Source organism: Cynocephalus volans, chromosome 17 (genome assembly GCF_027409185.1).
Source record: "Cynocephalus volans isolate mCynVol1 chromosome 17, mCynVol1.pri, whole genome shotgun sequence".
Classification (NCBI taxonomy): Eukaryota; Metazoa; Chordata; class Mammalia; order Dermoptera; family Cynocephalidae; genus Cynocephalus; species Cynocephalus volans.
The window spans coordinates 1115927-1129363 of NC_084476.1; the positions used below are offsets into that span (position 1 = coordinate 1115927).

The 13437-nt window shown below is 65.7% G+C and overlaps 1 protein-coding gene across 1 annotated transcript; it reads left to right on the forward strand.

Annotated features, from left to right (window-relative positions):
* The first annotated feature begins 12168 nt into the window (after window positions 1–12168).
* On the forward strand, window positions 12169–12513 carry NRARP (NOTCH regulated ankyrin repeat protein). The gene has a single exon (XM_063081567.1). It carries the CDS (start codon window positions 12169–12171, stop codon window positions 12511–12513), a length of 345 nt encoding a protein of 114 aa, XP_062937637.1.
* Window positions 12514–13437: the final 924 nt, after the last annotated feature.

Below are 13437 nucleotides of genomic sequence, written 5' to 3' on the forward strand. Positions count from 1 at the left end.
AAGGTGGGACAGCGTGGGAGGGCGAGGAGGTGCAGGGCGGACCCAGGCCTCCTGGTGGGCTGGTGCCTGATTGCTTCCTCCAGGGCCTCTGCTGTCCTCCCCCGACACCCCATCCAGCAAGGTGTGAGGCCAACAGCCCAGGCCAGGCACCATTTGTTGGTGTGGCTGTCAGGGGAGGTCAGAGTGGATAAGCCGCCAGGGGCCTCAGGACCTGCCCTGGCAGTTTGGCAGGGATCAGATACTCAGGAGGCACCCTGGGACCCTCATCCATGACATGAGTGTCTGAGCACACGCCCTTGCTGGGTGTGCAGGGGTGTCCGGGGAAGGTGCCAGAAGCCTTTTATGTGATGGTGGCTTTTCTTGGTGGGTGTTGGGATGGGAGTGATGTTTATTTTCTTTCTGTTCTTTTATACTTTGCTGTTTTCCCAACTGGCTCTAAAGGAGCAGAAATGGCCCATTACTCTAGAGCACGCTCATGGCTTTTCAGCTCCAAGAAGCCTCTCCCCACCTTCCTTCCCAGTTTGCAGACCTGCACGCCAAGTCCCCCTGCCAAGCCTGCCTGTGGGGTCTCCCAGCAGAGTCTTCCACCTAAGCCCAGAGTCCCAGCCCCAGGCTGACCCCACCTCCCACCCCCCTGCCATGGGGCATGGGTCCCAGTGGGTGGGGGTGCAGGTGAGGGCAGGGTCCTGCTTGGAGCCCCAGAGCATTTACCAGCAGGCTGGGGGAGGGCTGGCAACAGGCCCAGGTGGAGGTTTTGACAAGTCTGCTCCTTTGCTCAGTAGCAGGAGGTCCCAAAGAGGCCCCCCGAGGCCTCTGCCACCCATCCCCACCCCTCTCTGGGGGGTAAGTGCCTGGTCATGGGCATAGAGTAGAAACCCCTAAGGCCAGGCCACCCGCACGACCTGGGCTGGTCTCCAGCTGGGAGGTGGGGCCTGAACCTTTCAGCTGTGCCCAGTGCCCGCTGGGCAGGGAGAACTGGGGGCTTGTGAGAATTCCAGAGGCAGCCGGCCTGCGGGAGGTGAGATCGGGTCACCTCGGCCCAGCCCCTGGAGGCACCTGGCCCAGTTCCTTGTTAGGAGTGGGCTCCTCTCCCCCCAGCTCCCAGCCTGACAGGCTGCCCTCGGGTCCCCTCTCATGCTCCGGTCCCGGCAGGTCCCAGGGCTCATGCCCCACCCTCCCCTTTCCCCCAGCCAGGCCTGGGGTCTCAGGGTTGTTTGGGGTCCAAGGGTGTTTGTAAGAGGCCGATAGGCCTTAGCCAGTTTGGACTCTGCTGCCCTTGGCTTTGGGAGGGGCTGGTGGGGTCTGAGACAAGTGTCTGGGGAAAGTGTGTATAAGAACACCTCAGCTGCCTTCCAGCCCTGCCCATCACTTGCCCCACTCACCACACCTGTGCACAGGCCGGGCACACCTGCAGACACACAGACCAGGGCAGTGTGGCCCATGCACCCAAGTGGGCAACCAGATAGGTGGGCACCAGGACAGAGGGGCACCCAGACATTCCTGGAGACACATGCGCAGCTCGGGTTGCTCTGGCTGTGGTCACTCCCCTGGGTCATGAGGCTCGGAGCTGAAAGCAGGCCCACTTGTGGTGTCCCTCCCAGCACTCTGAGAAGAGATCCCTTAAAGCCGTCTAGCTGCCCACTCCATCTCCACCAAACCTCAGCCTGTGGTCCGGGAAACAGGCCCGTGTCCCAAGTCGAGCCACAGGGGTGGGCATGCCTGCTCCAGCCCCCAAAGTGAGAGGCTGTGGCCACGTGGCGGCACGGGTCCCTCTCCCTGCATGGCCGGCTCTGGGGCTGTGGCTGATCAAGCTCCTCTCCCCACCCCTCCTCCAGCGTGGGGAGAGGAGGGGTCTGTGCAGGGCAGACCATCAGGTCACACCCTGCCTGGCTGCCAGTTCACGGGCCCCACCAGTCCTCAGGACAGCCCCTGGCTGGCGGCCCAGGCCCCAGGAGGCAGCCTCGTGCCCGTGGGCTCGTGCCCAGGCCCGCAGCAGTCCCAGGCGGAAGTGCCCTGAGTCAGGGTGGCACGGCGGGTGTTGGCACCCAGCAGCCGCGGAGCGTGGGAACCAGGTGCACAGGCGGACCCCTGGGACCAGCCGCCGGGAACCTTCCCAGCCTCTCCTGCCCCCAACCCACCTGGGCCCTCCCACGCCCTCTGGGTGCCCCTCCCTCCCAGCCAGGCTCTGGGGTGGAGGCCAGCCCTGCCCTCGGGCACTCAGACTGGGAGGGCTGGGTTGGGGACATGAAAACCGGGCTGGACCCATAGGCCCACACCGCCCGGTGACCAGCTGTGCTGTTCTCTCTTCACAGCTTCCCACGGCCCCCTACAGCCCCCACCAGTCTCTGCCCAGACCCAATGGCAACTCAAAGTTGGAGTCTGAGTGTCCCACACTGATGAGAGGGAGCAGCCCGAGGACCCATCTGCCGAGTGCCGTGTGACTGAGCACGTTAGTCCCTCGGAAGCCCCTTTCTTCAAAATGGGATAGCAGAGGATCCCGGCCCCCAAGTGCCAAAGCAGGGGTCTCTCGGTGTCAGGCAGAAGCCCTCAGGTAGACAGACAGTCACTGTCCCAGTGGCCATAAGTCCCACCCACGAGGGCAGGGCTGGCAGTCTCCCTTGTCCTCTGGTCACTATCCCCGGAGTAAGTGGTCAGAGCCCGGAGTAGACAGGAGTGGACAGGTGCCCATGGTGCCTGCCCTCCAGGGGCTGGGGAGCCCAGGGCAGAGGGCAGGTATGCAAGTGAGCTCAGAACCGGCTCTTCCGGTCCAGGTGGGGGCAGGGCCTCCCAGGGCCCCATCAGGGTGACAGCAAGGCCCAAAGGCGGGCAACGGCCGTGGGAAAACCAGCACTGGTGGTTCCCAAAGGTGGGGCCAGGTCCTCACGGACGGCACTGGGCGTCTGTCTGCGTCGTGGTGACTCAGCATGGGCTGGCTGCCCCGCCTGGGCGTGCCCAGGTCCTGGGAAGGCAGCAGACCCCAGGGAAGGATCCCACCCCACCTTCTGCCACAGCACCATTCCTCCCACCTGCTGGCACTGTCCCTCAGAGAGCCTAGACAGAGCAGAGAGGGCCTCTGGCAGGCAGCAGCCAGAGCCTTGACCGCCCACGTGTTCTGAGCCCTTCCCCAGCTAGAGCAGGCAGACCTACAGCCAGGCTCTCACCTTCACACCTGCCCAGGAAGCCCCCTGGACCCAGAGGCCAGGCCCAGGGTCTAGGCCGAGTGTGGAGCTGCCACGGTGGGGCAGGGGCCTCCTGGTGGAAGAGATGGGAGCTAGGGCAGGGGAGGGAGGGTCTGGCCTCCCGGCAGAGGAGCTCCATCCGCCCACCGCTCCCAGGCCCAGGCCCTGGCCTGGCAGGGGCCACAGTGCTGGAGGCAGGTAATGCAACCTCACGGTGTCGAAAGGCCCGTGGGAAAAAGACGTGTGGGCAGGGCAGGTGCCGCCCCAACATGGGCACGCCTGGGGCTCCAGGATTCTCACGACCGCCTGCCTGCAGCAGCAGTGTCGTCCCAGGACACTTGCTGGGCTTGTCCAGAGCCCATGGGTGGGGAGAGGGCCTGGCATGATCACCTGAGCACGGGTCGCACCTCCTGCCTGGTATCCTGCACAGGCTCCTCCCCAGGCAGCTCTGATATCTGGAAGGACGGACCCTGCAGGTGCCTGCCTGGGACCTGGGTGCCAGTGGGCACCCAGCCCCGCATGCCCTGCTTCACCCCGGGAATCCAGGGGTCCAGACCAGTCTTGTCCAGGCAGTGGTCGCTGGGAGGGCTGAGCGCAGCCCCTTTGGAATCGAGGCATGAGTGCAGGGTGGTCCTGGCTTCCCTGTCCTCAGTCCCAGGGTCAAGGTCAGGTCTGCGGGGCTGAGCCGAGCCCCACAGGGCAGTCATGCTCAGAGACCACCTGGATGGTGTTGGAGCCCCCTGCTTGTCCTCAACAAGGTCACCATGTGGAAACCAAAGTGGTTCCACTCCTGACCCCTCACAGGTCCCCTGAGGAGTGGCAGGCAGCACGTGTCAGCCAAAATGTAGATGCTGAAATGGATGGGCTAGAGGGTCAGGGCAGCTCTGGGTCTGCTCTTTGTCCTGCACCTGAGCAGAGCTGGCCTGTAGTGGAGCCAGGCCTGGCTCTAGGTTGGGGAGGTCACCTGGGTGGACAGTTCCACAGGGTCTCAGGAAACAGAAGAGGCTGCCCAGGGCCCATGAGAACCCGGCACTGGGAGGGAGGGCTTCTGAGAGGTGGTGCAGCGTGAGCCCCGCCACCACAGCAGAGCGTCAGGAGGGGCCCATTACCTGTCTGTGAAGCCCCCTGGCCAGACGCAGAGCTGCGAGGAGCGAGCACAGGGCTGGGGTAGGGGCACAGCCTCCCTGGGCTTCAGCACCCCTTCTGGACCCCCAGGCTTGTAACGGTGACCAGTACCTGAAGTTCTTCAAGGACCTGATGAAACAGCTCATGTGGCCCGGTGGCCACCAGGAGGGCCCCGGTAGCACAGGTGAGTGCATCCCAGGGAGTCAGGAGTGGGGCCCAGGGGGTCTGGGATGGGTCCAGGGCTGAACTGCAGGGATCACAGGGGAGGTGCCCCAGCTCAGGCCACGCTGACCTTCTCGGGCAAAGGTGGTGGCCTCTGCTCCCTCTGTGCGGTAGGCAGACCCTCGGTGCCCCCCCTCTGGTGGACGCTGCCTGCACGTGATGCACAAGCACACATAGGCACACAGACACACAGACACACGCGCACGCAGTGCACACACCAGCACCCACGTTCACGCGCACTCACTGGCACACCCACTGAGGAATTGGCACCGACCACCCGGGCAGACGGGAAGCAGGGGAGTGCCATTTAGGGCCAGATGCCCCCCCCCAGGGAAGGTCCTATCGAGGGATGCAGCCTCAGTTTCCCTGTCTGTAAAACTAAAGGGATTGTTCCTCCTCCCATGGAGGGTGCGAGCCACCCAGAGACATGGAAGCTGCCAGCTGGGCAGTGAACAAGCCCCTGCCGGCTCCCCCCACCCGGAGAGAGGGGCCCACTGCAGAGGGTGACATGGGAACCCGCTCCCCAGGAGGGTGGCTCCTCCTGCCGGCTCTCCCTCTCGTCCTCAGCGAAGGACAGGGATGGGGTGTTCAAGGGGACTGGGGTGGATAGAAGGAGGTCTTGGGGCCTCCTCGTGGGGTCAACCTGAGGTCCTGGTGGGAGGACAGGGAGGGGACTAATCCGAAGTGACCAGCCGAGCACACCCCGGAGCCCCAGGAAGTGACCGCACACACTCACTCCTTGGGGTCCTTCTGAGGTTCGGGGCGGAGCACAGGCCACCACACCGTGGTGGGGTGCCGTGGCGGCTTGTCCATCCTCAGGCCACCCTCAACTCTCCACAGCACGGCCCGGGAGGGGGAGGAGCAGAGCGTGAGCTGTGCCCTCCTTGGGGGCCGCAGGGTCCAGCCCACCGAGCCTCCGAGGCTCAGCAGAGGCCGCCCCTCACCCTGGGCAGCTGTCTGGTGTCTCAGGGGCTTCTGGCTACGAGCTGGGCGAGACCGGCTGGGCTGAGGCGGGAAGCCTACACAGAGGTCGGAGGCCGTGGCCTCCTGGGGGCCTCACCCATTCACACTCCTGCAGCAGTTAATCTGGGGCCATCTGTAGAGAAATGTTTGCCGAGCCAATCGCAAGGGTCAGCAGGAACCGGGAGGACGCCTGTCCCACCTGCCAGCCAGGTTCCCGCAGCCTCGCTGCCCTCAGCGCCTGTGCTCCTGGTGGGGATGGGGGCCCTCCTGCAGGGCCAGAAGGAGCACCCCAGGGTTTCTCACTGTCCCTGCGCCCCACCTACGGGGTGCTGATGATGTTGAAACCTGCCCCTTGCGGTGGCTCGTCTGCTCTTCCTCACAGGTGGGCCACCCTGCCCGCCGGGTCTCAGCCTCACCAGCCCTGTCTGCAGACCTCGCTCCAGAACACGCTTCCCAGAGACCTTTGAGCCCCAAGACGGCTCCAAGGTGTGAGTCCCCAGGGGAGGGAACCAGGTCAGCACCAAGCCTCTCAGCCCCCTGCCCTTTTTCCTCCCTGTGGGGGGCTAGGGAAGAGGCCGGGCACCATGAGGTAGCAGTGACCTGGCTCGTGGCTGCCCAACCCCACACGTTGTCGCCCTCGGTTGACAGGTGACAAGGCTGCCCAGAGGGAGGACGTGAAGGAGCCGGGTGAGCACCGGGACCACCCAGCACACAGGCAGTGCCTTCCCCACAGTCCCGCACCTCGACCTGCCCAGCAGAGCGGAGCGCCCGGGTTCGAGGGGGTGGGCCCTGTGCCCTGGGGACCACAGGCGCGGGTGGGGGCAGTGGCCAGAGGCCTGAAAGACGAGAGGGCCAGGGGTCCCTGAATAGCAGGGTGAGTGGACTTGGGCACAGGTGGGCAGCCAGCCTCGCCCGGGAGCAGGGTGGAGTCACACACCCAAAGGCCGAGGGCTCAGGGCGCTGCTTCTGTCTGTCCAGGCTCCACCCCAGAGGCAGCCCCTGGGCTGCACCTATGACCCCCCTTGCCGCTGGCTGGAGGCGACAGACCTGCGGGCCGGTGCCCCAGGCACGCTGGCCAGCAGCCCCCGGCTGCAGCTGGCGGCGGTCCCGGCGGGCCTGCTGAGGACGCCCTGGCCCGGCATTTCTACTGCTGCATGCGCTGCAGCAAGGTCTTCTGGGAGGGCTCCCACCTGGGCTGTGTCACGGCCATCTTCCACAACATCCTGGAGGACGCCCCAGCCCCTGTGAACCTGGCTGAGCCCCCAGCCCAGCGAGCAGCCCCCTCCAAAGACGGGGCCTTCCAGAGCAGCTGAACAGTACAAGTGAAAAGCGCCGGACCCGCGTGGGCCAGTGGACTTGCGTGTGTTTGATGCTCGTTCCACAAAACCGTCTGAGCCCCCTCCACGTGCCAGCAAGCTGCCAGGGACACCGAGGCAGCATCCAGACAGTCAGGATGCTTGAAGCCTGGTCTGGGGTGTGACCCCGACAGGTCCCTTCCCATCAACCCCAGTCGGGGATGGGGGCCCCCACAGCCCCACTGGAAGCACCTGGAGGGCACAGACTCTCCATCCTCACAGCTGCCTGGAAGTGGCTGCTGCCACCCCTGCTTTGGGAGGAAGCTGAGGCCCAAGCGGCCACTGCTGACCACCCTGGAGAGTCCAAGGGGGATGGTGCCAGGTGGGGCAGGGAGGGCAGGGGGTCCCAGAGGTGGGGGAGGAGGTGGGAGCCAGGGGAGGGTCCAGGGTGGGGTCCTGCGAGTGGCCAGCCTGGCAGGGCTCGGTCTTGCGGTCGCCTGCCTCCGCCTTCTCACCCCCCAGGAATGTGCCTCTCCCTTCCTCACATCCCTTTCCTCTGCTTCCTGCCTGAAGCGGAAACCAGCTCAGATTTGGCCCAGGAGCCCAGCAGAAGCCTCCGGGCAGCAAGGGGAGGGGGGCGGCAGGGAGGAGCAGCCACTTCAAGGAGCACCTGCAGGCCCCAGGTGTACAGGCCTCGGGCAATGCCAGGCCCACCTCTGCCCACCATCACTGGACCGGCCCAGCTGGGGCCTACTGCAGACCCCAACCACTCCAGGGCTGGCCATCACCCCGAGCAGTGCTGGGGGCTGAAGCCTGGCCCATTCAGCCACCAGCAACCTGGCTAGGAGCCATCTCACAGGTGGGCAGAGCGAGGCTTGCCAAGAGGGGCCATGTCAGAGCCAGCTCTCCAGTCCTGTCCTTCCCCTCAACCCACTGGAAGCTGCAGGGCCTCAGCCAAAGGCCAGGTAGGGGCATCATGGTGAGCAGACAAAGCAGGACCCCATGAAAGGTTGAGAACCCTCTGGGGCTGGGATGCTGCTTCTAGGAGCGGGACCCCCTGTCCTGGGGAGGCAATTCTGACCACACTCCTCCCCCCACTAGAATTAAGAGGAAGCAGCCGAGGGTGCTGGACTCGCTGCCCAGCGCAGCTGCATCCTGGACAGATGGAGGCGGAGCCCGGGGAGAGGCTATGGGGAGACAGGTGACCATGCATCCTCCATCCATCCTGTTCAGCTCCTGGGCAAGTCTGGCAGCACGCTGCCCTCACGCATCCTCAGGGCCACACATGCACCACGCAGGGGGTCTCCTGCCTTCTCGCCTCCCTCTGCCACCCAGCACGGGGCTCACCCGATGCCAAGGCACCTCCATCCTGGGCCCGGGGTTGGGCAGGGGCTCTCTGCCCACCCTCACCCCAGGTCCAGGGGGGCTGGAAGCAAGCCTGGAGCACAGGGGTTGGCCCCAAGTGCCTTCCTGAGCCCCGGATACAGCTCAGCCAGTGTTAGGCCACTTCCCAGGCCAGGAGGAGACATGGGGCTGACAGGGCAGGCAGTGGCCCTGGTGCCAGGCTATGCCCTGAACGTCCAGCCTGGCGGGCAGGAGCCGCGGCCACAGCGATTGTCTGCTGCAGTTCCTGCCCTGGGCGTCCTTCCTCCACTCCGGCCAGCCGCTGGCCCGGGCTGAGTGTTTGTTATTTGATCTCTATCCTCTCTCGGCCCTTCTACCAGGTGTCTGGGCCGCTGGGAAGAAACGCTCTCCTCTTTCCCACGCTCCCCGACACATTTTAATGAATTAGCTGGAAGCCCCGCCCCCACTGCCGCTAGCCGTCCCTCCCCGGCTTAGTGCCTTTAAGGTGGCAGCAGGCCTCAGCCCTGCTCTGGCCAACTGCCCCTTCGCGCGCTGTCCTCCCCCACGCCACCCCGTCTTCCCTGCCTGGACCTCCCCAGCCAGGGTCCCAGAATGCTCCCCAGGCCGCCTCCCACCGCTGCCCACATTGCACCCACAGCTGCCTGCTGCTCTGAGCCTCCTCTGAAGGAAAGGAATGGGGTGCCCAGAGGGAGCAGAGTCCCCATCATCACCTCCTGGGGGTGGGAGGGGTGGCAGGCAGGGTGCCCTGGGGCCAGCATCCTCATCAGGCAGGGATGGAAGGATGGGGTCTGGCCTGTAGTCAGGGCTGGGTCCGTCTCCCCAGGTCAGGGGTTTGGAGAACAGGTTTCTTGCCTGTTTATGCAAATGACTGGAGAGGGGCCTGGCTCTCGTGGGTCCCCTCCACCCCCCCAACGGCATTTGGAACAAATGTCCACCTTTTGGACGTGCCCTTCAGCAAACACTTAGGAAGTGCTTACTGGAGCCAGAGCCCACACCCCTCCCCCCTCCCACCCCCACATGGGGCAGCTTTGCGGACATGAGGTGTGGGCCAGAGCCACTCAGCAAAATTGCCCTTCAGAGGGCCGAGCCTGTGGCGCACTTGGTAGAGTGCTGCGCTCGGAGCGCGGCAACGCTCCCGCTGCGGGTTCAGATCCCATATAGGAATGGCCAGTGCGCTCACTGGCTGAGTGCTGGTCACGAAAAAGACAAAAAAAAAAAAAAAAAAAAAATTGCCCTTCAGAGATACGGAGGAGGAGCACGAGCCAGGGCATCCCCTTGGCTAGCTCCCCATGGAGAGCATGGCCGGCACCTGAGCCCTCCAGAGGAGCCAGAGCCTGGGGCCTCAGGTAACAGCCACACAGTGGTGGCAGGCCCGGCCCTATCTGTCTGAACCCCACTCTGCACCCGGGGCAGGGCAGGCAGGTGACCTTGGGGTAGACTCCCGCGGAGGCAGGGCTGCCACACCAGCCATGCTGTCCCTGCCAGGGGCACCCGAGCCGCCTGGCCCTCGCCAGGGGCCGCCGCCGATTTCACGGCCCCGTGGCGGCAGCCCCGCGTTCCCACACTGAGCTCACACAGGGCCTCTTTGTCTGCCCGCCCGCCGCGGATGTCGACGGGACTTTCTCCCAGGCTCTGCTCCCGGCCCGTAGCGTCTCCAGACGCCTTCCCCAGTCCGGGCTCGAGCCCACCTGGGCTGGGGCCCATCTGTGAACCCATCCACCTCCCAGGTCATGGTTCTGGGCTTGCTGAGAGCAGAGGGTTCTGCTCACCCTCAGTCGTGCCCTTCACCTCCTGCCAGTCCAGCCAGGCTGGGCCCAGGGCAGATGCACAAAAAATACAAAATGACCAGGATGAAGCTCCTGCCCTGCTGAGCGTGTTCTCAGAGCACCGTCTCCTCCACGCCCAGCCCTGCTCCAGGATGGTGTCCACAACACAGCCAGCACCAGAGAGCAGTGGGCAGCAGGGCAGCTCCCCACCCTTACGAGGCCAAAGTTGCCCACCACAGCCAGGATGCATGCAGGATGCTGTGCTGGCCCTACCCTAGGCCTGGGCTCCACAGCCAGGGGCATCTCTGTCCCACCAGGGGCCTACTCTGTGACAGTGTCCCCACTTGAGCCTCAGCATTCCCACCTGCACCATGGGGAGAACCCTGCAGGGCCCCTCAAGAGCTCCTGGGAGCAGCAGTGAGGCACAGGGAAGCAAGTCTGAGCAGAACCAGCCAGGCCACGGGCCTCAGCAGGACCAGAGCCAGCTCCACGCTGCATGCTTGAGGGACTCAACTTCCCAGGCCCTGGCCTCAGGCTGCTCTGGCCACCAGGAGGACTCAGGGGAGCGTGGCCCTGCTCAAGTCGGCTTGGGTCAGTCCCCAGTGAGTTTCTCTAGTTTTTCCTGCCAGTTCAGCTATGTCCCCTCCCAGAGCACACAGCAGGGTGGGGACACACCCATGAGGGTAGCCGGATGTGGGGAGCATGGAGCAGACACCCCAGGAGCCCTGCAGCCACCAGCAGGAGCATCTCCAGATGAGGCCTGGCAGGGTGGTCTCCCCAGCCAAGGCCCAGAGCTGCCTGCTCAGAATTCCCGGCCTGGCTTCAGAAGGAATTCAAGCCCCGGCGTGCCCGGCCTCCTGCTCTGCCGAGTCTGAGAATCATTCCTCCTTAATTTCCAGCGACCACAACCGAGCTATAAACTGTAAAATCCCAATGAGGAAATGTGGCCTCCCACTGCTAGCTGTTAGAGTGGTCTATAAAAAATGGGTTTTACAGTTTGGAAATGCGTTATTTCAGAACTCCCTTTCAGGGCAGTCCTTGGTGCCTCACCAGGGGCTGCTCACCTGGCCGGGCCTTAGATGTCCCGGTTCATGCTAATGGGGTGGGCAGCAGGGGGACGCAGGCTGCCTGGCCCTCACTGCGAAGCCGCCCCATCGCGAGCTTCCTCGCAGTTCTTGGGAGTGGTGGGGGCTGCTGGCTGGCGGGCACAGAGATGGACCCCTGGACCTGTTACCAGCACTGCGCTTTCACCGACCGAGCTAACCGGCCAGCCCACCCTCCGGCAGGGAACGTAGGCCCTGCTTCCTCGCCAGGTGACTGAAGCCTCGCTGCCCGGGTTTGGGGAGGCGCACACAGGCTGAGCCGGGCCGCCGGCGTGCCGCCCTCGCGCGGGAGGACCCGCTTGGCTGAGGGTCACACGCCTGAGCTGTCGTGGAGCTGTCGCCCGCGGAGACGGGAGCCCCGGCGGAGAGGTCTCGACCCCGTCCCCGGGTCGGAGGTGCCGGTAAACCCCAGTCCAGGAGAGGCCGCCCTGGGGGCCACCTCGGGGTCGCGCCTGGCCCGGGCCTGACTGCGCGGGGAGGCTGGAATTCCCTGGGTGGCCGGAGCGAGAGTGGGCGGGACGACGGCGGAGAGACGCGGAGGGCCCCGGGGCGCGCGGACCGAGCTGGCGGCGGCGGAGCTAGGATCCCCCCCACCCGCCGCGGCCACCTGGCCTCCCCCGCTACCGCGCCTTCGGCGACCAGCGCCCCCTGCCGCGAAGTGCGCCGCCGCCCGGACACGCCCCCGGCACGCCCCGCCCCGGCGCCGCCCGCGCCCCGCCCCCACGTGGGTGCGGCCCAATCGCCGGGCAGCCGGCGCGCGCGTCACGGGAGCGCTATTGTTATGCAAATATAAGGAAGGTAAAAGGCGCCCCGGCGCGGCGGGCGGGCGAGTGGAGCCGCGCGTGGGGAGGCGCGTGGGGCCTGTGTGGGAACCGCAACCGAACCTAGTAGGGGCCCGGATCGCGCGGCGCCGCCGTCCCCGGCCGGGCCCGGCCCTGTCGCCCGCCCGGGCGCGGCTGGATGCGGCGGGGCCCCCGCGGCGGCGGCCCCTGGCCCCGAGCACCCGGAGCGCCCAGGGGCGGCGTGCGGGGCCCGGGGGCGCCGCGCCCTCCATGCGCCGAGGCGCGCCCCGCGACAGCCGGGGGCCCGTGCCGCAGCCGCCGCCCGCGCTGAGCCCCGGCCCGGCCCGCGGCCCGCGCCCGGCGGCAGCATGAGCCAGGCCGAGCTGTCCACCTGCTCGGCGCCGCAGACGCAGCGCATCTTCCAGGAGGCCGTGCGCAAGGGCAACACGCAGGAGCTGCAGTCGCTGCTGCAGAACATGACCAACTGCGAGTTCAACGTGAACTCGTTCGGGCCCGAGGGCCAGACGGCGCTGCACCAGTCGGTCATCGACGGCAACCTGGAGCTCGTGAAGCTGCTCGTCAAGTTCGGCGCCGACATCCGCCTGGCCAACCGCGACGGCTGGAGCGCGCTGCACATCGCCGCGTTCGGCGGCCATCAGGACATCGTGCTCTATCTCATCACCAAGGCCAAGTACGCGGCCGGCGGCCGGTGATGCCCGCCCGGGCCCCGCGCCGCGCCCGCGCCGTCTCTGCTGTACCTTCCCGCCAACTACCTCGGCGTCCGCGGCCTCGGGGTCCCCGGCTCCGCCGGCCGAGCAACCCCCGGCGGTCCCCGCCCTCAGCCGGCCGCCTCGCGGGCGGGGGCGGGGCGCGGGCCGTGGCCCCCTTTGAAATTGGAGTCTGGCGTCCAGCAAGTTCGGAATCCCGAGACACCGGATCCTCCGCTCAAAGGGCTTCCTCCCGAAGGCGGACGCAGGGCGCCCCGGAAAGGAGGCGCTCGGCCCCTTCGGGGTCCTCCGCTATTTATCACGTGTGTGTATAGCTGTGGGTGAAGTTTGTGCGCCTGGTGTTTTTGTTTGGAAAATGTGGTGCGTGGTTGTGGGGGAAGATGCATTTTTTTTTCTAGCCTTTAAACTAAAAACTTGAGCCTACCCATTTCTTGGTTGCACTGAAGATGCCGCCCAGCCTGATGGTGCCCCGAGCTGTTGCCCACCCCCTCCCGCCCGCCTCCCCTCCCCCTCCCTCCGCCCGCCTCCCCTCCCCCTCCCTCCCCCGCCTCCCCTCCCCCCTCCCTCCCCCGCCTCCCCTCCCCCTCGGCTCCTGTGCGCTTTGGAGCCCCCGGGCCTCCCCTCCCCCTCCTGCGAGAGGCCGCCCTGCCCCAGCCGGCTGGCTTTGCAGAACTTCCGCGGGAGCCTGGGAGCGCCGGTGTGAGCGCGGCGGGGAAGGGGGACCGGGGACGGTCCCTTCCCTACTGACTTCTACTATAGTTAACAGTCGGTTGCACACTTTTTTAAAAAAGTAAATGGATTTGCCACGATTAAATGTCATAACATTTATGACAGAATATAACATATTAACATATTTTAAGCCAAGTTGTAGGTGTTTTTTGAATCTTGGTTATGAACCCAGTTTTAAAG

What these genes read in the sequence shown, in the direction of transcription:
- NRARP (XM_063081567.1), top strand. Translation starts at nt 12,169, where the DNA reads ATGAGCCAGGCCGAGCTGTCCACCTGCTCGGCGCCGCAGACGCAGCGC.